Source organism: Molossus molossus, unplaced genomic scaffold, assembly GCF_014108415.1.
Source record: "Molossus molossus isolate mMolMol1 unplaced genomic scaffold, mMolMol1.p scaffold_m16_p_5, whole genome shotgun sequence".
In the NCBI taxonomy this organism is placed as follows: Eukaryota; Metazoa; Chordata; class Mammalia; order Chiroptera; family Molossidae; genus Molossus; species Molossus molossus.
The window spans coordinates 59,265,881-59,289,667 of NW_023425388.1; the positions used below are offsets into that span (position 1 = coordinate 59,265,881).

At 53.6% G+C, this 23,787-nt stretch overlaps 1 protein-coding gene across 1 annotated transcript in view; it reads left to right on the forward strand.

The window, feature by feature from the left end:
• Positions 1–3,973: 3,973 nt before the first annotated feature.
• The window catches only part of MELTF (melanotransferrin), a 35,618-nt gene continuing 15,804 nt past the window's right edge, over positions 3,974–23,787 (forward strand). The window contains exons 1-13 of the mRNA XM_036242502.1: positions 3,974–4,024; positions 5,581–5,735; positions 6,892–6,991; positions 9,213–9,395; positions 11,390–11,546; positions 12,661–12,728; positions 17,850–18,037; positions 18,895–19,075; positions 19,701–19,852; positions 21,269–21,365; positions 22,261–22,455; positions 23,269–23,425; positions 23,516–23,583. Coding sequence (XP_036098395.1) covers positions 3,976–4,024; positions 5,581–5,735; positions 6,892–6,991; positions 9,213–9,395; positions 11,390–11,546; positions 12,661–12,728; positions 17,850–18,037; positions 18,895–19,075; positions 19,701–19,852; positions 21,269–21,365; positions 22,261–22,455; positions 23,269–23,425; positions 23,516–23,583 — 1,750 coding nt within the window. The 5' untranslated portion in view covers positions 3,974–3,975. The remainder of the gene's footprint in view (positions 4,025–5,580; positions 5,736–6,891; positions 6,992–9,212; positions 9,396–11,389; positions 11,547–12,660; positions 12,729–17,849; positions 18,038–18,894; positions 19,076–19,700; positions 19,853–21,268; positions 21,366–22,260; positions 22,456–23,268; positions 23,426–23,515; positions 23,584–23,787) is intronic.

A 23,787-nucleotide genomic window follows, 5' to 3' on the forward strand; every position in this document is an offset into this window, starting at 1 on the left:
TTATTTACTGATGCCTACTGTATTCCAGACACGATGCCAGACATTGGGAATGGTGACAGACCAGACGCCACCCCTCCCCTCGCGGGGTTCAGCCTCCTGGCCAAGCCTCAGCCCTTGCCACACCACAGACACTGCTCACAGCTGTCTGGGGGTCTCCTACTCCTCAAATTCTGCAGCTCTTCTCAGTCCTTCCCCTCAAGCAGCATAAGACACTTTGATAGTTAATAATGTCCTGAGCCCTGGCCGGTTTGGCTCAGTGGCTAGAGCGTCGGCCCACAGATCAGAGAGACCCAGGTTTGGTTCCCAATAGGGGCACGTGCCTTGGTTGTGGTTTGTCCTCGGCCCCGGTTGGGGTCGTGTGTGACACTCTATGTGTCTCTCTCACAGCGATGTTTCTCTCTCTCTCTTCCTCCCTCTCTCCCTCCCACTCTATCTGAAGGTAAATGCAAAGGATGTCCTCGGGGAGGCTAAAAAAATAAAAATAAAAAACGTCCTGAAACTTACAAGTTCACACTTAGAAATCATTCACCATCTTCAAGGCCCTGTGATGAGTCCTGTACAGAGAACAAGCACACGATCTGCCTTTGAAGAGCTTACACACAGAATATCATGTAGCCCGATGAACAGGCTTCCCCTAAGCCCAGCTTCATAGGGAAAAGACTTGTAAAGAGGCAAAAGCTTTTGTTCACAAAACCCTCAACATGTCCACCATTGATCTCAACACACAACTTCAGGTGTAACAACCAGTCAGCAAATACATGGTGAATGGTGTCAGGAGTACAGCAGATCCTCGAATAACAAACATCATTTCATTATAACGTTGAGAAGGAAAAAAACTATTCCCTGCTGGTACCACTGTCTGTCTGGAGTTTGCACGTCCTCCCCATGTCTCTGTGGGTTTTCTCCGGATCCTCCAGTTTCCTCCCACATCCCAAAGATGTGCACCTGAGGTGAACTGGGGTGTCTACACTGCCTCAGTCTGAGTGAGCATGGGTGTCTGGGTGCCCGGAATGAGCAGCCTGTCCAGGGTTGGGTACCAGGATAGGCTCTGGCCACTCAAGACCCTGAACTGAAATAAGCAGGTTGGAAAACAATGATCTTACTTGTTTTTATTAGTCGTTCTTAAGTGTCTGTATAGTTCCCATTTATTTTAAAGTTTAATATTAGAAATGTTTGGGTCTTTATTTGGGGGTTTGGAAACGTTTTTGTGACCAGAAATATGCTGTAGGAACTTGACTCTTATTTATATCAATTAGCCTACGGTAAAATTGGTTTTGTTATACATCATTTCCCTTAAAGCTGCAGTTTCCAAGAACCTATCAATGACATTCAGTGAGGACTTACTGTAAGAGGGTGATATTCTTTGATAACACATTTACTGCTGCAAATGTTCACCATACCTAAGGGCATACCAGCCCTTCCAAATGTCCCAAAATAAAAATTGGACATGTTCCTAGTTAGTCAAAGACATTACTTTATATAGAAAAATATAAAGTATGGTTGTTGAAATGAAAAAACATTAATTTTTCTAAGATTCTGGGTAGAGGAATTGTTCATCCACATTTTGCTGGCTCATTAGCCCCCTCACCTACCAGTACAAGCTCTCTGCCCCATCAAAGGCCTCTCTTCTTTCTGAGTCCCCAGAGGCTGTCTTTAGTGTATTCCAGTTCCCTGATGAGCAAGCTCCATGCTGGTGGGCACCCTGAACCTTTGGAGTGCCAGAGCTGTGGCTTTGGCAGAGTGAAGAAGAGCTCATATCATGGAGTAGGGTCAGGGGTTCCCAAAGCAGTGTTGCTTAGGCCCCAACATATTACGGAAGTGTTAGTGAAACCAGTTCTTATCTTTTTTATACTCTCTCACCTCGATATGAACCCAGAATGGGGACCCAATTAACCTCAGTGCTTCTGCTTCTCTATAAGGCTATTCCTTGGTTAAATTACTGGCTCATTATACCCTCATTGCATTCCACCCATTCCTTTGATCACCCACGTATGCCTCAGAAATGGCTCAGGCTGAGGCAGAGTTCCCTATTACACGCGGATGTCAATACAAAGCAACATGCATGTTAATACCAGGCAAATGGGCCTGATCTAGAAGGGCCTGGAGTCCGGAGGCAGCAAATTCACAGTTAAGGAGTAACCTCTGAGAGTTTGGAAAAAGACCTCACTGTGAAGGAGCTCACCAAGCTCTTTGGTTGTAGCTGTCTGACACCTTATCATCGTCACCTGGAGTTTTGCTAAAGGAACAATGAGTACATATCCTGCCAACACCTTCTGCTTGCTCGTGGAGTATGCAAAATGAGCCTTTTCATCTTCACAGTCAGGAGAGTGAGGCTTGCTAAGGACACTTCATTTATTCCATCCCCTTAGGACAGGCCATAGGCCCTCTGCCAGGGCCACCTGCCAGTCCATTTGTGCGAGTTAGAAAGAGATGCCTCATTCTCTTGGTAACTGTAGCTGGGGATGGCAACACAGCTTGTACCACACGTGCCCCCCTCAGATTCTCCAGAGCAGACAGCCAGTAGGGGACGAAGAATGGAGCCATCATGATCTTCCTTTGACATAGGAAGCTCAGAGAGAAGGAACTTGGCTGAGGTCCCACAGTGAGTGGGTGATGAGAGAAGAGCTCAGGTCTCCTGAAGCCCAGACCTCATGATCATATCTGTGTGTGAGAAGCAGCAGCTTCATGGCCCAAGCAGAGGAGCCAGGCTCAAGGATTGACAAACCCAGACCCAGAGACCCCTTTTCTCTCGCTCGTTGTTCTTAGTACATGTATCCTCTACTCAAGACAGGGAGGATGTCAGTCCTGGGTACTCTTGAGGCGGATGATAAAAGATAAGGACATAAATGGAGGCAGGTGACTGAGTAAAATTTCTGCAGTCCACTCTTCATATCCCCAGCACGCATGGAGCACTGCAGTTCTGGTCTACCTAGAACAGCGGTTCTCAAACTCAGCTCTGTGGGTAAGAGGTGGGCCTGAGAATTTGCGTATCTAACAAGTTCAAGGTTATGCTGCTGCTGCTGCTGCTGCTGCTGGTCTGGAAACCACACTTTGAAAAAAAACACTGTTCTAGAAAAATAAGCAACCAATCTTTTCCTTCCTCACCTTCTTCATTGGCTTCCTCCTCTCACCTGCTTTGTCCTTTTCTGCTTCCTCCTCCTCCCCCTCTTCGGTCTGCTTCCCATCTTCCAAAGCATGATGGAATGAGCCAGGCTCTACTGAGGACCTGGGTTCTAGCTCCAGCCCTGTCACTGACTAAATGTGTGACCTGGGGCAGGTCACTTCCCCTCTTTAGGTCCAAGCTGAGGCAGTCACCTAGAATGTGAAGTCCCTCCAGGGCAACTCCTTCCCAGCCAGGATCGAATCCACCAAGATTTGCCTCTCTGTCCCCAGATCCTTGGTACAGTATATGCCTGAAGGGAGGCTGGTGAATGAATTTGAGGCCCTTCAGCTTCCTTCCAGCTCAGACTCTGGGATTCTGACCTCTTTTTCCTTAACAATCTGAGCTTTCCCCTCTCCAACTGTACATGGTATTTGGAGTCTTTCTGGGAAAAGAGGACGTGAAGATGCTCCCGCTGGCCCGCCAGTCGCTGAGGAGCGCGCGCCCTGGGAACAGGCGTTGAGTTAAGGGAGTCGGAGGGCAGATACCTGACTCAGGGACAGCTCGCTGAGTGCGCGCCCAGGCGAGCACCGGGATCCCGACAGCCCCGCGGTGAAACCCGGCCCCCACACCAGCCGCGGTTCCAGAAAGCGGCGCCAGAGAGAAGGCCAAGGCCAGTCTGGTCCTCCAGGTGTCCGGTCTGAGGTGGGCGGGTGCGCCCCGGGGGCGTGGACACCGCCAAGGCACGCCCCGGCCACCCTCCACAGGGCTGACAGCCCGAGCGGGGGGAAGAAAGGAGAAAGCTCTAGCTGCTGCTGACCCACTCGGACCCACCTTTAACCCAACCCACACCGAACACGGCTCTAGACCGCGCCATGCAAGGCCCGAGTGTGGCTCTGTGGCTCTTCCTGGCTCTGCGCACTGGTGAGGCCCCGCTACCCCGCCGTGGGGGCAGGACCCGGGGCAGGGGCCCTGGAACTCTCCAACGGCCCTGAGCAGAGGCCGGGGGCTGGGAAGTGTGTCCTGAACCCGCGTCTCGCGGATGAGGACGGTAGAGGGATGTCTGGAGGGCTTCGTGGAAGAAGCAGCAGTGAGCTGATATTGGAAAAGCGGACCTTCTGACGCGCCTAGGAGAGGCGCGGGGAAGCCTGGCGGGTCGGGAGGATGGGGAGGGGGGCGCCCTTGATGGGCGTGGAAGCCAGAGGAGGGATTGGGGGCCAGAGCGACTCCACTTCTCTGGAGTCCCCTCGGGGAGGGAGACAGGAGACGGGAGACGAGTCCGGAGGATGAGAGGAGAGGAGGAGCGAGGTACCTCCCGGAGACCGCCCCAGGGCGCCCTGCAGGTGCGGGGATGGAGAAGGGGGCACAGACGGGGTCTCCGCGCGTCCGTAACGCCCTCCTCCCAAGGGAGTCAGGGCGGTACTTCGGTAACTGCTCGCAGGGGTCGCGGGCGGAGACTGTCATCGCTCTGACCGCCACCCCGGTCGCAGCTCGGCGACTGCCCGGCCTACCGGGGTGCAGTCCTGGAGCACTATAGAGGGGAAGGCCGGTCCACATTCCGGGGGTCGCCCCGAGTTGGGGAGACGGACGGAGGGCTGGTGGAAGGGAGGCTGGGGACATCCGCAATCTCGGGAACTCTGCATCACTCTTCTGGGCCCGAGGCCGGAGCTCTCCAGGCCTCTGACCTGGTCAGATCGTGGAACCCAACAAGGTTCCCACCAGAAGGAGAGTCCCAAGATGGAAGTCCATTGAGGACCCGTGTGTCCTGTGCCAGCAATGGTTTATTTACAACACAGAAGTGGGTTTTCTCCTCTGAAACAGGCTCAGAGAGGTCAAATAAGTTGCCTGAAGTCACCAGCTGAAGGAGTAGGAACTGGAAGCTAGACTGCTGAGTCCTGGGCCTCTCCTTGTCAGGGCCTGGCACTGTGCCCCCGCGGGTGGGTTTGCAATGGGGCATACAATCAAAGATGCTCCAGGAGGGTGCCAGGCTCCTCAAGGGCACCCACAACCACCTCCCTGTCTCCTGTCCCAGTTTAATGAGGAGGGCCCAGGGACCTGGCTTAGTGAGGAACCCAGTCCAGCATCCTCTGGGAGGACACAGGCCCCAGGAGGAGCAGGAACCGGCCTAGTCACAGAGCCTGCAGGACTCCCGGCCGGTGCTCCTTCCACACCCCAGGCTATGTGTGCTCCAGGATGGCAGGGAGGGAAAGGTAGCCAACCGATGCCTGGGAGACACTCCCTCACCTCTGTAAGAGCCAGGCTGAACCATCCAACTGTCCTGAGCCAGGGACCTACATGGCCCCACACAGCTCTGCCGGTGAGCCAGCCCTTCCCAGTCTGTGACACCTCTTTGTGCCTCAGTGGGTCCCAGTGGGAGGGCTGTGCTGTTGTGGAAGAGGATCACAAAGAGCTGCTGCAGCCCTCCTCCTCGGTGGGGGCTGGGATGCCTGGGGACTGGGCCTCACTGTCCCCTCCCCCAGCGCTCAGCGGGAGGGAGGTGCAGTGGTGCACCACCTCAGACCCCGAGCAGCAGAAGTGCAGTGACATGAGCAAGGCCTTCCAGAGAGCCGGGATCCAGCCCTCCCTTCTGTGCGTCCAGGGCACCTCAGCCGACCACTGTGTCCAGCTCATCTCGGTGAGTCCTCTCCCTCGCACTCCGCCACCTCTGCCGGCCACACAGGAGAGCTCTGACTCAGAAGGGAGCACACAGCAGCCTCAGTCACTGGGAAAAGCATGATATCCCCCCTGCCAGGCTTGGGCCATAGGATCTCCTGAGTTTCCCAGGCAACAACTGGCCAGCTTGTTTCCTGCCCAGGCCCAGGCCAAGCGCTGGGAGGCCTCAGAGAGGGCCCCTGCTCAGATGGGCACCAGTGGGGAAAGGTGTCTGAGAGGCAGAGTTTTTCTTCCACAAGTCTCGTGCTAGAGTGGGGACACTGCCCACCCCACCGAGGGAACCAGACAGCAGAATCCTGTGGTGGTTACTCACTGTGCCATGGAGTTTTCCAGAACGGGGTTTGTGTGGTTTCTGGGGAAGGAGGAACAGAGGACAGTGGTCCTGCGTGGGTGAGTGGGGGTGGGAAAAGGGCTCTGAGGGGCAGGAGATCTGCTGACTTGGCACTGATGATACTCAGAGGCAGGACTTTAGTGGCAGCACAGGCACGGAGGGAAACCTCAGGGGCAAGCAAGGGGACCTGGTTTTCACCTCAGCTCAGCCTTTGCTGTGCCCCTGGCCTGATCCAGGCCCACATGGGTACAAACCGGCTCTACTGAACTATTCTATTCCGGGGCCCCTGTGGCACACTGATAGTATACTGCCATTTGTGTTTTAAAAGAAAAAGGGACAAGTTGAAGAGGGCATGCATTTATGGGATTCACCTTGCAGAGAAAACCCGAGGAAGAGGTTAGCAGAGGCTAGGAAACAAGACAGTGAGGGGATTCACTTTCCACTACATACTGTCTTGTACTATCTGATTTTTTACTATGTTCATTTTTCGTAAGTCCTATAAAGTTAATATTTTTCAAATAACATAATTAGAGAAACAAGGTGAACTCTTGGCCTAGGAGAGCTGTCACTTTGGGCCTGGTAAAGGGGTGACCCATAGGCCCTGGTGGAGGAAGGACCTGCGAGGCTGAGCCAGGACAGGACTCCTGAGCCAGACTGAAAGGACCCGTGTGGACCTCCAGGGCTTTGCATAAGCCTTGGGTGGGTGTCCCTGAGCTTCTCCCTCAGTGAGCTGAGTGAGGCGGGGTGGGGGGAGAGGGTGGGGGGTGCTGACTCATGTTCCCAGCAGGCTCGGGAAGCTGATGCCATCACTCTGGATGGAGGAGCCATTTACGAGGCCGGAAAGGAGCTCGGCCTGAAGCCCGTGGTGGGTGAAGTGTATGATCAAGGTCAGAGGGCCCAGCGGGAGGAGAGGGGGTGGGAGAGGAGAGAAGAAGTCGCTCAGCAGGTGTCCTTGCTGGGCCTGACCCCACCTGAAGCCTTGGAGCTGGTCAATAGCCCTGTCAGTGCAGTCCTGGAGTCCTGGCGCACAAACCTTCAGAGGGCCCCCTGAATCTTCTTGAAAACCCCCTTTCCATGAAAGCGGGGGTGCCAGAAACACAGAGGGCTGGCCCGCATGTGTTCTTCCTCATGGGGATCCAGCAGCCCCCTAACTTTCACCCACACACTGGGGCTGCCCGAGCCTGGTACAGTGCCGGGCGTGATCGCCTGGGGCGCAGAGGCCTCAGTAATGCCCAGCTACCTCACACTTGAGTGGCGGCTGTCAGAAGCTGGAGGAATGGAGAGGGGGCCAGGCAAGAGGTGGTGACCAGGAGCTGCAGAGCCCACATACCAAACACAAATCCCAGCTCTGCCCCTTCCTGTGGCCTCCTGTGCCCTTGGACAACCTCCACTTCCTTGACTACAAATGGGGATAGTGATCTCTGCCCTGTCACAGACTAAATGAGCCCATGTGGGAGCACCTGACCTGTGATACATGGTGGGAAATGTGAGTTCCTTTGCCCCTGTCCCTGCACTTCACACCAGACACACCTCAGGCTCAGCCTGCCAGTTGCCCCTCCCCCACCACGTGTCGCATGCCTAGCCTCTGTCACAGCCCAGCTTGGTTAACGTCTCCAAGGAGCCCCCTGGGCCTCTCACCCCTGCAAAGGGTCTCTCTCTCCTGCTTCCTGGAGCACAGACTCACTCTGCTGAGGCCTCTGTCTTGTTGTCTTTGTCCTCCCCATAGTGAGTCCCCTGAGGAGGCCCTGTCCCCATGTTCAGTGCCCAGCACAAGATCGCTCTCGGTTACTTGTTGAATCAATGACTGTCAGATGCTATAGGACACGGTCCAGCCCTGCAAACTAGCAAGCCTTTTCACTTAATGGCCAGAAACAGCCCTGCTCCATGGGCCCCAAATATAGCCGTTCCTCTTTAATTAGTTCAACACATTTACTAAGCACCTACCACATGCCAGTCATACACCACCAGTAAGCAAAAGAGAGCCGGTTTCTGCCCTCACAGAGCAGGAGTCAGATAATAAACAAATAAACACCCAAAAAATGTAGTCACACATGTGGTGGGTACTTGAAAAAGTCAAGGCCATCAGGGCGAAAATAAGGGGCGTAGGGAGACCTATTGAAATAGAACAGACTCCTGTCTGCTTATCTAGGGAGGTGACATTACGTGGAACCCAGATAAGAGTCTCAGGTGGGAAAGAGCTTGCTGTGTTCAAGGAACTACAAAAAAAGTCACAGTGGGCAAGTCAGAAGGTGGGACCAGACTAGGCTACTTAGATTGCCAGGGCCCAGACTCAGGTGTGCAAGAAATTATAGTGGCTTGTTTTCTAGAACTCAACTTCATTCTGATCGAGGGCACCCACCACCACAGGGCAGTGCACCATATCAGTGGGAGGGTGCCCTCTGGTCATCAGTCCCCAGAGCTGAATCATCCCTGTCTTGTCTGAATGGCCCCTTCTCGGCACTTTGGCCCGGGGGGGAATCTTTTGCAAAGCTGTGGACTCCTGCCCACCCACATGCACCCCAGTCAGGGTCTTGAGTGATATGGGACTACATTGTTCCTCTCTCTCTCTCTCCCCACCCCCACCCCCCTCCCCTTCTCCTCAGCACTAGGAAATCACTTTTTCTAATCTGGGGAAGCCACTGCCCTGCTCCCCCTGCTCCTCCCAAACGTTCTTCCCATAACCACACTACCACTCTCTCAATCCTTCTAAGTTCTCCAAAGGGCCTTCAGTTTTGGAAAACAAAACTGTGCATACCATTTCTGCCGATGGTCCAGCTACCGAGCTCCCCTGACCTGTACAAATGACATGACCCAGCTAAGTGCCAGCTGACTTAGGAAGGAAAGATGAAAATTAACTAATGAAATAATATGTCTCGACGACATGTACCACCTGAGGTTGGAGGAGGGCGGGCCCTGTGCGAAGAAACTCACTTGCACTCACTTGCTCTCTCGGTAACTGAATACCATGCACACATACGCATGTACATCCATACATGCACAGGTTCACATACGCACACAGACCCTTTTACCCCAAACTTCCCAGGCAGGGTCCCAGCCTCTCTCAGGCTCTCCCTTGCCGCCCTCATGCCTCTCCTCTCCTCCTTCTAGAGGTTGGTACCTCCTATTATGCAGTAGCTGTGGTCAAGAGGAGCTCCAACCTAACCATCAACACCCTGAAGGGCATGAGGTCCTGCCACACGGGCATCAACAGGACAGTGGGCTGGAACGTGCCCGTGGGCTACCTGGTAGAGAGTGGCAGCCTCTCGGTGATGGGATGTGACGTGCTCAAAGGTGAGGGCTTTGGGCAGCACAAGCTTCTCCTGTGGCATCCCTGCGTCTCCCCTCCCCTTGCTTCATCCCTGCTCTTCCCCTCACAGGACAGCCTCCCTCCAGGCTGACCTTCCTCTTGCATTTCCTTTAAGGAGCAGCACTGTCCACTCTCCAGGGGCCTCCAGACACCTAATCGGTGTACCGTCCCCTGGTCTTTCTGGCGGGCCTGCCCCCTGTTGCCACCAGTTTAGTTTCTGCTTGAAGGCCCCTCCAGAGCCCTCAACTCTCACTCACTCCCACGGTGTCCTGACACCCAGGGCCCGTTGGGACTCGGTGAATCACCAAGAAGTAGCTCTCGCCTGGTGTAGACCTGGTGTAGGTCACTATTTCCAGAAATGTGTTGTCAGCTTTACAGAGTCGGAAACTATTTCTTCAGGACCCAAACAAGCTTCTGGCTTGCACCCAGAAAGCCCCTCTGAAGTGAGAATAGGTCTGTGGAGCACGTAAGAAATTCCCTGTAGAAGGGAGTTGAGAGTGATCGGAATGGGGTGGATGGGAAGGAGATGCGTGTGGGGTGTCAGGTGAAGGCCTGAAGACCCGGCTAAGATCCCAGAGCCTCGTGCTGGTGGCCTGGGCTGAAGCCCTGCTTCTCATACTTTGGGCTTCTTTTCCTGGTCACCTGCTGGCCACCTAGCCATGTCACTCTCTCCACAGTGGACACAATACAGCACTGAGGTGGCCCCTGACACAACCACCACATTTTTAAACTGCCTTCCCGGGATCACACCAACCTCTACGGAGCTTGGGGTGCCCCCAAATCCCTTGTCCACAGTGTGCTGCATCCTGGTGTGCTCCACAGCTGACCCATGCTTCTGGGGGTGGGTGCAGGACGGGGATTTTGCAAGAGAAAAAATGGTGTTTTAAAGCCCCGACTTTGCTGTCAGATAGGTGGTTAGATGAGCTGCCCTCAGATAAGCTACTCTACCTCCTTGAACCTCAGTGTCCTCATCTTGTAACATGGGAAAACTAACTGCAGTGCTGTGAGGTTGGGAGGCCTGAGAACACACACAGTGTCTTTGCAGAGTGTGGCGCAGGGTAGAGCTCACCTCAGGGAGCTGTAGTTACTAGGAATTCAACTTCCATACCTCTTGGCGGGCACCTCACTGTTGTGCATACACATGTATCATGTACACACATGCACAAACTCACATGACACATATGTATACACATGTGTGTACTGCCCCCATGCCACCCAACCACAGTGTGAGTCAGCAGGTCTCATAGAAGCCCGGGAGCCATGTCCTCTCAGATGGTGGCTGGTGTGAGTAGTTTATCAGTCACTTGGCACAATTATTAAATGTCTTCTTCCCTGGGAGAATGCAAAAAATACCAAGAAAGGGGGCCCACCCTGGAAGAGCTCAGTCTAGTGGGGTGATGAACACGATGTGACTCCGTCCTACTCCCCCCGTGTGGCCCAGGAGTGTCCGCAGCACAGGGTAAATATTTGTCAAGAGGGTGGACACAGGCCTCGGTGCTGGCCGGAGCCCGGAAACCATGCAGATCCAACCTCTTCACCAGGACAGCTCCCTCTCCTCGGTTTCCCTCCCTACCCTGTTGTCTATCAAATTAATTATAATTGTTAAGTAATCATTTATTTTCCCTGCTTCCACTGATTACCCAAACTGATTTTGAAACCCTCAATAAGAACAGTGTCTAGTCAATATTTCATTGTCCTATCTGGCTATTTGGGGGGAAATGTTTTCTTTACCTGGGCCACTTTTGAGTAGCAACAGTCATGCCCCAATGCCCACACTTTTGTGGCTCAGTTTGGGAATCACTGATCGGATCCATTTCCCCAGTTTTATTCAAACTGAAGCCTGACCGGTCCAGCCTTGTCCCTGGGGAGCCCAGCCCTCCACTCCAGCCTGAGTGGCCTGAGCCCTCCCTAGGGGACAGGGCAAGGGGTCTGACCCCGCTGTACAGCTGGCTGACCTCCCTCTCCCTCCTTCCCGCAGCTGTCAGCGAGTATTTTGGGGGCAGCTGCGTCCCAGGGGCAGGAGAGACCAGTTACTCCAAGTCCCTCTGTCGCCTCTGCCGGGGCAACGACGCTGGGGAGGGGGTGTGTGACAAGAGCCCCCTGGAGAGATACTACGACTACAGCGGGGCCTTCCGGTGAGAGGGGCCTGGGCGGGGCTGGCGCTGGGCGAGCCGGGCTGTGGCCGGGGCCGCAGAGCCGGGCAAACACTTAGCCCAGGGCCCTGGGGGGAGGGGCCTCACATCAAAGCGCCCTTTATATAGTTCATGTGCCCTAATTGATTTAAAAACACCAAACCGGAATACGCCAGACTGGATTTGCTCATAAGTCAACATGTTTGGTATATTTAGAGAGGTGAGGACTCAGAGAGGAGAAAGTGACAAAACAGCCTTTTGCCCCTCCCGGGTCCATTCTGGCGTCTCGGGGCAGCGGGAGGGCGGTGGGGGTGGGAACGTGGCGGGGACCCCGGCTTCAGGCTGGCCCTTTAGACGAGCCTGCTGTGGGTCCGAAACCGAGGCTCTAACAACTGGCGCACGTGGTCAGTCCATTAAGGAGGGGCCGTGCTCCCGGGGCTGGAATGGAAGCCGCTGAGCCCTCTCCCCGCCCTGGCCTCGGTCGGCACTGGACGCGGGCAGCCTGCTGTGCCCACGCTCCAGCCTGGGGTCTGGGGAAAGGCAGTTCTTAGCACAGAGAGAAAACAGCCATCTGTCCTCCCAGCCAGAGACTGTCGACCACCCCACCTCCCCTGGTGTCGTCCCCCCAGTCCAGTCCCTGCTCACTTGCTGGCTGTGGAGACCCAGGCAGCCCCCTTGCCCGTAGGCTCTGACCGGCCTCGCTCACTGGGCAGTAACATATAGAGGACCCATAAAAGTCCTGGTCCCATTCACTCAAGGCTTGTGTCCCAGCATGAGAAGGGCTGGTCCAAGGCCCTGCCTCAGGTCATCTTCAAAACCCTCTGGGCGTTAAGGCTGCCGCTGCCGCCACAGGATCCGCTCCTTTCAACCCTGCTGTGCAGAATCCACACAGGCTACAAAGCATCTCTCCCATGGAGCCACTTTCCCACCCCCACGTCACAGGCGGTGAGGCTCGGCCGTCTCCACAGCTTGGCAAAGCCACACGGAGCTGGAAACCGACCCCACCGTGACACCCCCACCTCTAACCGTCCCAGCCGGACTCCAGAGGTGGAGGATGGGCTGGCGCTGCCAGTCTGGGGAGCTCAGCCCTGCCAGGCTCACGGGTTCTCCTCTGCAGGTGTCTGGCAGAAGGGGCAGGGGACGTGGCCTTTGTGAAGCACAGCACTGTCCTGGAGAACACGGACGGTGAGTGGGAGCAGCCCCTGGCCCCGGGGCAGGGAAAGGAAGGGGGGTCTCAGCAAGGGAGTTCACCCTGCTCTGCGGGCACGGGCCAGTGAGCAGCCCTGACTGCCCTGATTCCTATACCGTACTGGGGTCTGTTTCCACGTGAAGATTGGGTTCCGCTTTGCCAAAAAAAGTGTGTAAACCTCTGCACTAACTCATCTACCACCCATTCCTGGCATTTTTCTCTTATCTGAAGAAGCTGCCCCTTCATCCCTGGACAAGGTGTTATGTGTTGATCCATTATATCCTTGTCATTTAAATTTTTTTTAAATTCTGAAATAACTGAGCTTTAGAAAAGTTTCAAGAATAACTCAAAGGCCCTGGCCGGTTTGGCTCAGAGGTTAGAGCGTGGGCCTGCGGTCCAGAGAGACCTGGGATCGGTTCCTCTAAGGGCGCATACCTCAGTTGCAGTGTGTCCCCGGCCCTGGTTGGGTTGTGTGGGTGGCAACCACTCGATGTGTCCCTTTCACGTCGATGTTTCTCTCTCTCTCTCTCTCTCTCTCTCTCTCTCCCCCTCTTTCTCCCTCCCACTCTATCTGAACAAAAAATGGAAAAATGTCCTTGAGTGAGGATTAAAAAACAAAGAATAACTCAAAGAATTCCGCTTTATTTTTCACCAGGGTACCAACTTTCAGCCTGTGACATACTGACTCACTGTTGTGTCTCCCTGTGTGTGTTCTTTCTGAGCCGTTTGAGAGTGTTTTTGCCCGTGTCACCCCTTCCGTGCTTCAGTGCGTATCTCTGAGAACAGGGCGAGGGGGACCAACACTACAGCTGTCAGTCTCGGGAAATGTAACGTTGACATAATACTATTATCGAATCTACAGTCCATTTTAGATTCATTAATTGTCCCAGTTCTGTTCCTTGCAGCAGTGTTTTTCAGGCCAGGACCTAATAGATGATATTTAGTTATTAGGTCTTTTCCGTTTTCTTTAGCTTTGAACAGTTTCCTGAATTTTTCATTTGTTTGTTTTTGTGACATTGGCATTTTTGAAGAGTCAGGCTATATATATATGTTTTTTATTTGTTCAGATAGAATGGGAGGGAGAGAGGGGAAGAGGGAGAGAGAAAACACTGCTGTGAAAGAAACACATGGACTGGCTGCCTCCCGCACGACCCCAACCTGGGCCGGCAACCGAGGTAAGCGCCCTTAATCAGAATCAAACCCGAGACTCATTGGTCCGCAGGAGCACGCTCTAACCACTGAGCCAAACCAGCCAGGGCCAGGCCAGTTATTTTATAGAATGTCCCCTAATTTGGGTTTACCTAAGGATTATTATTTTTAATTGAGGTATAATTTATATATAGCTAAAATGCAGCCTTTTAAAAGTATAGTTCTATGAGTTTTGCCAAAAACTAGCAGTTGTATAACTACCACCACAATCAAGAGGGTGATTGCAAAATTTTCACCCCAAAATTTTCTTCTAGTCCACCCCACCCCACCCCACCATGGCAACCACCAATCAGACTTCTGTTGCTATAGTTCTGCCTGTTCCAAAGTCTGATCATAGTCCATTTTTTGTTTTTAATCCTCACCCAAGGACATTTTTTCCCATTTTTTGTTCAGATAGAGTGGGAGGGAGAGTGAGGAAGAGAGAGAGAGAAACATCGATGTGAAAGGGACACATCGAGTGGCTGCCACCCGCATGACCAACCAGGGCCGGGGACAAACTGCAACCGAGTTACATGCCCTTAGCGGAAACCGAACCCGAGTCTCTCTGGACTGCAGGCCGACGCTCTAACCCCTGAGCCAAACTGGCCAAGGCCATAGTACATTTTTTTAAAGTAAAGTATTTTTTTGTTAATATTTGCCTTTTAAATCAAAAGGTCCATTATGTAGTCTGACATTTATGAAGACAAACAATATTAGCCAGATTTGAGAAAGAAAAAAGTGATCTAAAAATGGAAGGAGCACAATAGGACTGTCTCCAGAGCAGGACTCCTGATCTTGAGAAAAGGCAGCAGGGACTTAGGCCCCAGGATGAGTCAAGCAAAGCGGAGTTTAGAAGGCGGAGAAAGAATGGGGATGTATTTAGTTAAAATCGGCTCTTTTAAAATGTTGATGATATTCTAAGGAAATCTAAGGAAGTAATTTTTATTATGATTTCTTTAAAGTTTTACTACAACTTGGTGAGGTAGACAAGGCAAATCCTACCATACCATCTTTTTATTAGTTGTATTGTGGTGACATTAGTTAATTATATAACGTTCCAGTGTACATTCTATAATACATGATCTGTACATTGTGTTATGTGTTCACCACCCAAAGTCCAGTCTCCTTCTGTCACATGTATTTGACCCCTTTACCCTCTTTATTTTCCTGTACCCCTCTTCTCCTCTGGTAACCACCCTTCTGTTGTCTGTGTCTATGAGTTCCTGTTTATTTTTTATTTGTTTGTTGTTTTCTGTTTTACATTCCACGTATTAGTGAAATCACGTGGTTCTTGTCCTTTTCCATCTGATTTATATTGTTTAGCATCATACTCTCGAGATCCATCCATGTTGTTGTAAATGGCAGTATTTAATCCTTTCTTATGGCTGAGTAGTATTCCATTGTATATATGTACCCCTACCCCATCTTCATTTTTGTTGTTGTTAATCCTCACCTGAAGATATTTTTTTCATTGATTTTTAGAGAGAGTGGAAGGGAGAGAGGGAGGAGGAAGAGAGAGAAAAACATTGATGTGAGAGAGACACATCAATTGGTTGCCCCCACACGTGCCCCAACCAGGGCCAGGGATCAAACCTGCAACCCAGGTACATGTTCTTGACCAGGAATTGAACTCCATGACCCTTCTGTACACAGGCTGACACACTAACCACTGAGCAACACTGCCAGGGCTACACCACATCTTCTTTATCTAATCATCTATCAAAGGACACTTCAGTTGTTTCCATGTCTTAGCTACTGTGAATAATGCTGCAGTGAGCATAGGGGTACATATATCTTTACAAATAAATGTTTTCAAGCAGATACCTAGAAGAGGTAGTAATTTTTAAAGAGTAATCATGCAAAAAGATTGGCAAGAACCAAAGAGTGGAGCTGATATAAGCATCTAAATTAGTGAAGTAATATGCCGGTGATGGTCCCCAGCTCTGGGGGACAGGAATGGCAGGCGGGAATACCTACAAGATGACTTTGTCTCGCAGGAAGGACATTGATTCTTCAGTTTTATACAAGGGTTCTGCAGAAGTTTAAAAATAGAGAATGTAGCATCCCCCGGAAGAAAATAATGCCTTCTCCCACTTTCCCCTTCACTCAGAGAGTGAGCAGCACCTTTAAAATAATTCCAGTAATAAAGCACAAAGATTGGGACATGAAAAAAAAATTAAAAATAAAAATAGAGAAAAGTTAGGAAGTGGGGAGAGAATGACACTAACTAATTGGTAAGATACTATAAATTATTATGCAGTCATAAAAAATGACCTTTATGGAGTTTTCCAAACCATTACTTTCTTGGTTTGGGTTTTTGTTTTTAAAATGGTTTTGGGGTGAACAGAGTTTTCATGATCCCACAAATAATCTTTTCCCTTCTATTTCCTAGAACAGGCTTATCCTCCTCATTTTAAAATAGTCTTCTTCATTTTCCTATTTGGTGTCAATATTCACTCTTTCAAGTAAATTTGTTTTCTATTATAAATAAGTTTTATGGAAAGTTTCCATTAATGAGAAAAATTACTTTAAAATGACAAATGAGCCCTGGCTTGTTTGGCTCAGCGATTGGAGCGTCTGCCTGTGGTCCGGAGAGGCCCGGTTCGGTTCCCGCTGAGGGCACGTACCTCGGCTGCAGTTTGTCCCCGGCCCTGGTTGGGTGGTGTGGGTGGTGACCACCCGATGTGTCCCTTTCGCGTCGATGTTTCTCTCTCTCTCTCTTCCTCTCTCTCCCTCCCGCTCTATCTGGATAAAAAGTGGAAAGGTGTCCTCGAGTGAGGATAAGAAAAAAAAAAGGCAAATGAATAAAAGCAGGATGCAGGATTACCTATCAAGTACATCCTTAACCATATTTAAAATGGTTAGAAATTAGAATAGAAAAAAAGGACCTGGAAGAAATATACCAAAATATTAATAGGTGGATTAATGTTGGAATATATGGGTGAAGCTTTGAAGACTTACCCTTTCCTCTCTGGGACACAGCTCTGGGTGGATTCTGTCAGGGTTTGTATCCACCGTGGCACCCTGCCCTCTGCCCTCTGCCCTCTGCCCTCTGCTCAGAGCCAGAGGTAGTGCGTGATGGCAGCAGTGAACTCCTGGCATGTGTCTCTCTCTCATTTTAAGCTTCTCTTACTCTTTTTATCTTTAATAAACAGTTTTGTTTATATGTGTTGTGTTATTACCTCAAATCCATCTTACTGGTGGAAAATGGTAAGAGGTAGAAAATTTAAGAAAATAGACACAGTCTATCGAGACGCCTGGTCTTGTAGAGCCACCGAGCTCCTCTCCATTCTGAGTTCACCTGCTGGTGTGGTTCTGCTCACCTGCTGGTGTGGTTCTGGTCTCACCTGCTGGTGTGGTTCTGCTCACCTGCTGGTGTGGTTCTGCTCACCTGCTGGTGTGGTTCTGGTCTCACCTGCTGGTGTGGTTCTGCTCACCTGCTGGTGTGGTTCTGCTCACCTGCTGGTGTGGTTCTGGTCTCACCTGCTGGTGTGGTTCTGGTCTCACCTGTTGGTGTGGTTCTGCTCACCTGCTGGTGTGGTTCTGCTCACCTGCTGGTGTGGTTCTGGTCTCACCTGCTGGTGTGGTTCTGCTCACCTGCTGGTGTGGTTCTGCTCACCTGCTGGTGTGGTTCTGGTCTCACCTGCTGGTGTGGTTCTGCTCACCTGCTGGTGTGGTTCTGGTCTCACCTGCTGGTGTGGTTCTGGTCTCACCTGTTGGTGTGGTTCTGCTCACCTGCTGGTGTGGTTCTGCTCACCTCCTGGTGTGGTCCTGGTCTCACCTCCTGGAAGAGTTTCTTTTCACAATGGTTCTGTGGCCCAGGACACCCTAACTTCCAGGCTCCCTCTCCTGGGCTATCCCTGAGGCCCTCCTAAGGTCCCCTCTCCAACAGACAAGATTAGGCTCATCAGCGCTTCCCCATTTCCCAGGGAAAACCCTGCCCTCCTGGGGCCAGGGGCTGCTGTCACAGGACTTCAAACTGCTGTGCCCAGATGGCAGCTGGGCCGATGTCACTGAATGGAGACAATGTCACCTGGCCCGGGTGCCTGCTCATGCCGTGGTGGTCCGGGCTGACACAGATGGAGGCCTCATTTTTCGGCTGCTCAACGAAGGCCAGGTGAGTTCACGGCACCCCACACAGCTTCCTGAGGGGTGCTGGACCTTATTTCTCACCAGGGAGGGAGCTCAGAGCTAGAGCCACCCTGAAGCGGGGCCAGCCACACCAGAGGCCCTCCCCTGTGACACACCCCAGCTGGGGACCCAGGCCTCTGTGGTGTCCAGCCTCAGGCCAGGTCAATGTAAGGAGGGACCAACTGTGCCAGCTGGCTCTTAGCAGCAAAGCCAGATTACATGAGCAAATAAACAAAACGACAACACCAATGAACGTCCAAGTAGACCATTATCATTTTTCTTCTTTTTATTGATTTTTTTTAGAGAGAGAGGAAGGGAGAGGGAGAGAGATAGAAACATTGATGAGAGAGCACATCAGTTGGCCGCCTCCTGCACCCCCTCTGGGGATCGGGTCCACAACCTGGGCATGTGCCCTGACCAGGAATCGAACCGGCAACCTCTTGATACATGGGTCAACGCTCAACCACTGAGCCACACCAGTCGGGTGTACCCCATTATTAATATGTGGTAAATAATGTTTTGCTAAAACCACTGCTTGCAAGAGCAAGTTACTGACTCCTGGGCACACCTGCTTTAGTTTTGCCTCACTCATGCCACCACTGCCCTGCCCCATTGCTTGTTCTTGGTACCAACCCACACCTGGGCTGAGTCCTGAGCCCAGTCAGCTGAGTGTGCGAGACAGGACGCACTGGGAGCACAGAGTAGGGAGGGAGGCAGTGCCTCACCTGACCCTCACAGTGGGCACCTGCCCTGAGGACACAGGAAGAAGGAGGTGGTGGCTGAACTGGAAGAGAGGCACCTGCAGCACCTCACCAGCCCCCGCCCCCACCCCTTGACACACAGCGTCTGTTCAGCCATATGAACAGTAGCTTCCAGATGTTCAGCTCTGAGACCTACGGCCAGAAGAACCTGATATTCAAAGACGCCACCACTGAGCTGGTGCCCATCGCCACACAGACCTATGAGGCGTGGCTGGGCCCCGAGTACCTGCGGGCCATGAAGGGTCTCCTCTGTGACTCCAACCGTAAGTCCCCTGTCTCATTCCCTACCAGCCTGACTGCAAGAATGGCAGGGCTTTCTGGAGAGGTGGCCAGCAGGACACCACCCCGGGAGGGGCACCTGCCACTTTCCCTGCCCTGCCTCAGGGTTTGGGAGGAAGCATCTCTAGAGTTGCATGGCCTGTGGTTCCAGAAAATCTCTTCCCTCCCCCCTCCACACTGAAGTCATCAAGCGCTGTCCTTCTCCTTCCACGATGCCTCGATGCCTCACTCCTCCTCCCCCCTCATGGCCGGGCACTGGGCACTGGCTCGGGCGCCGTCTCCGCCTGGACTACTGCAGTAGTCTACACATGGGCCCTGCCTCCAGTCCCCTCCCCAAGCCTCCGTCACCTGTAACCAGGGGAATGTGAGCCACCGACTTAGATACTCGGCAGCCCTGATCTCCCTGGAGCCTCCTCTCAGCCCCAGGGAAGAGGCAGTTATCCTGTCTCTGTGTGGGAGCACAGGATTAGAAGGTTAAATCACTTACCCCTTATTGCTAATGATGGGAAGAGCCGAAATTGCCCTTGGGTCTGATTCCAAGCTCTGCTACTGAGGCACGACCCCCGAAGCAGGCGAGTGTGTGGTGACCACGTGCTCACACTCACACAGGGCTGCCCCGCTACCTGCACTGGTGTGTGCTGTCCACTCCGGAGATCCAGAAGTGCGGGGACATGGCTGTGGCCTTCAGCCGGCAGAGCCTCAGGCCGGAGATCCAGTGTGTGTCGGCTGAGTCCCCGCAGCACTGCATGGAACGCATCCAGGTGGGGCCGTGACCGAGGGGCAGGATGGGTGGGCCCTGTGAGCCAGTGCTGGCCGTGCCCGTGCTGGTCCTTGCCCACCCTCCCCCTGTCCCACAGGGCAGCCTGGGGAGGAGAAGGTCTCCTGTGACAGCTCCACAGGGACAGGGGAGGCGGAAGGACCCCCAGGGACCAGCCTCCCTCCATCCCAGGGAACAGGGCAGAGGGGAGCTGTTTCCCCTGGGGACCCCAGGGACTCCTCCTCCCTGAGCAGGAGTGTGAGACGAGCCCAGCTCAGCCCTGGCTGACCCTGACTTGGGCCAGCCCTTCCCCTCGCTGTGTCTCAGGTTTCCTTGTGCACAGTATGGGTGGGCCTGGACCGTTGTTGGTTAAACACTTTGCCAGCAACCTGCAGTCAGAAGTACATTTCACCTCAATCACAGTCTAGTACACAGAACTTCTTCAGACGTATATGTTAAATATAGAACAAAACAGTACGTCCCTTACTAAGTGTAATGTATGCTGATAGTTTCTATTCTGTTATATTCCAGTCTTTTTTTTTAAATGCTTGTCATGGCCCACTACATTGACTTGGTATCCACTAACATGCCACCACCCTGGTCTCGGAGGCCCGTTCAGCTCTGTCCTGCTGTTCTGATTGGACGGAGGCCAGGATTCGGTGGTGCCTGAGACCCTGTAGTCAGGGATGAGGTCCAACCTTGGCCACAGATGTCCCAGCAGCTCCTGGGTCCCTGGACTCCTCCCTTCCTGTTTTTAAGAGCAAGTATGTGGGATGTGATGGTGAGGAGCTCCTTTAGGGTGGCCCCTAAGTGCAGGCCAGACCCCAGCCTCGGACGCCTCCACCTGCCTCCTGAGACAGGGCTTTGTCCCTCAGCCCTGGAGCCTCCTTCACAGACCTGCAGACGCTTCCTTTTAAGACCTGGCTCATTCGTCCATGTGCACGCACATTCGGCAAATATGTCTTGTATCTGTGCTGTGCGCTGGCTCTTGGCCAGGTGCTGCGGGTACAGGAAGTGCCCCAGGCCTCTGAGAGCTGGCATTCGTGGGGAGAACCCGTACCAAGCAAGTAGGCAGGAATCATGCTAGGTTTTGTCCGGAGACCCTCACAACCAGGAGACCCTCTCCTGGTAGCAGGATAGCCTCAGAAAACATTTGCTGAAAGGATGAAATAGACACCCATGAACAGGAGGAGCGCTGGTGGCGGTCGGTTTCGGGCCTCTGGTCCTCCAGGCACTCCGCTTGTCCCCACATCTTCACAACAGGAGGGTGGGGCTGGTGGGGTAGGATGAGGTCACCAGGGGAAGAGAGCCTGAGGCCGAAGTCCCCAAGAGGCCTGGCCTTCATACCACCATCAGATCCGACACCCAGAGCCATCCTGGAGCTCACCCCAGCCTGGCCACTCTTCCTGTCCCCCTACAGGCTGGGCAAATCGACGCTGTGACCCTGCGGGGCGAGGACATTTACACAGCAGGGAAGACATACGGCCTGGTTCCTGCAGCTGGGGAGCAGTATGCCCGTGAGTGCAGGGGCCAGGCTGCTGGCTTTGTCTGGGGGTGGTTGATACTTACATCTATATGCATACTTCCTGCCTTGGCCGGTTTCCAAGCAAGTGCCTCCTGCCCCAAGCCTCTGCGTTCCCATCCAGTTCCTGAAAGTCTGGCCTGAGTCAGCAAACTTTCTGTAACGTTTGCTCGAGTCAGAGTATGAACTTTAGGCTTTGCAGGCCATATACAGATTCTGCTGCATACTCTTCTTTGTTTAACAACCCTTTAAACATATCAAAGCTCTTCTTAGCTTGCAACCCAGGCCGTACAAAACAGGCCGAGTACTTTATGGACCCTGGACTCTAGGCCTGCTTGGCCTCGTGCAGCCCAACCGTGTGGCTCGTGGCTCGGAAGGCGGCCCACCTCCCGCTGGCTCATGCCCACCTTTGCAGGGGCCTGGGCCAAGGCCTTGGTGCCTGTCCTCTACAGGTGACCTCAGGTCCCTTTCACCTGGATGTGAAAAATCTCTGGGCTTAGAAAGAATGCTTCTGCAACCTCAGCTGTGCCTCCACCTTTCTCCCAGGAGGTGGGAAAAATACCACCTGGGTGTCAGGAAAGAAAGAAATGCCTCTGGGTGAGGACTCTTGGAGGGGGAGGGGATGGGAGGAAGAACTGAGCTGCTTTTTAGCGATGGGTCTCACTGCCAGACGTGTGCCACCAGCACACCCACCAGCCCTCAGCCTGGGACCCCCAAACCTGTGTACCCTGGGCCTGGACCAGGCATGGGGGGCTGGGCAGGACCACTGCTCTGTGGTGCAAAGCACAAGACAGAGGGAAGGAGGGCCCCTGGGGATGTGCCCCTGGTGCTTATCCAGCTGAGGCCAGGAAAGCGCAGGGAGGAGCCTCACTGATGTCCCCTTCCCCCAGCGGAGGACAGGAGCAACTCATACTTCGCGGTGGCCGTGGTGAAGCGGAACAGCTCCTACGCCTTCACCCTGAACGAGCTTCGGGGCAAGCGCTCCTGCCACTCGGCCTTCGGCAGCCCCTCTGGCTGGGACATCCCTGTGGGCGCCCTCGTGCGAAGGGGCTTCATCCAGCCCAAGGACTGCGACGTCCTCACAGGTGCTGCCCACCCCCTGGGCTCGGCTGGGACCCCACAGAAGGCAGCCCCAGAGAGTCTCCTCTTCTTCCTTGATGTGGGAAGGATGGGAAACATTTTCGGCCACAATGGGGACAGTCAGGGGTATCAGGGGTGCCATGGTGCCCCTACCCACTTACTGACTCAAAGTGGAGCTGGCTCCGGTGGGCATGGGGAGCGGGGTATGCGTGGTCTGGGCCGTATCACCATCCAGTCATGGGGCTGCCCCGCACCCTGCAGCCCTAGGAGTCTGGAAGACTGTAGGAGAGTGGCCGGCCATCTGTGTCAGTACCAATCACCGACATGTGCCATCCGTGGGCCCTCCCCACGTGTTAAATCGGCACATTTATGGTGAAGGGAGGGCAGGAGGGAGCTGGCGGGATCCTGGGGCCGGCACACACACATCCCTGTCCTGGTTGGCGCCCCCGGGAACACCGCCCTTCTTTCTAACCACCTACACAAGCACACAGGGTGTTGGGGTTGGCTGCTCCCACTCCCAGAATGGAACAGAATAGCTTACGGAGTAGTGAGCTCCCCATCCCTAAAGGAGTCCCAGGTAAGACTTGGTGACCACTAACCAGGTTATCCATGGGATTCCTGTATCTAAGCAACCTCCATGTTCTCACCCCTGTCATTCTCACAGGAGATTTGTCACTGGAACTGGGTGGTCAGTGGAGCAGATGGGTGGCCTTGAAGGCAGGCAGGGCGGGCAGCCCTGTGGAGGAGCAGCCCTGCCATCTCCTTCCTGGAGCCTTTCCTGCACCAGCCCCTTAACACAGCCCTTTCCCTGTGCCCAGCGGTGAGCGAGTTCTTCAGTGCCAGCTGTGTGCCCGTGAACAACCCCAAGCACTACCCGTCTTCGCTGTGTGTGCTCTGCGTGGGGGACGAGCAGGGCCGCAACAAGTGCGTGGGCAACAGCCAGGAGAGGTACTTCGGCTACAGCGGCGCCTTCAGGTACTCTGGTGGGCCTGGCAGGCGGGCCTGGGGCCGGGCGCAGAGGCTGGGCCGTCCTGCTGACACCTGCTTTGGCCTCTTGTGTGGCAGGTGCCTGGTTGAGAATGCAGGGGATGTCGCCTTTGTCACGCACACGACTGTCTTTGACAACACAAATGGTACATGAGGGGGGCTGGGGCCAGAGCAAGGCCAGATCCGGGGGAGGGGGGCTGTTCCCCATCCCCAATACAATCCAGGCACCGGGTGTTGCTGGGATTGGAGGCCAAGCAGCAACAGGAAAGACTGAGTCTAGCAGTCTCTGTCCCTTAGGGATCCTGGGGCTCCAGGAGCCTCATGGTACGAACAGACCTCTGGCCACACGT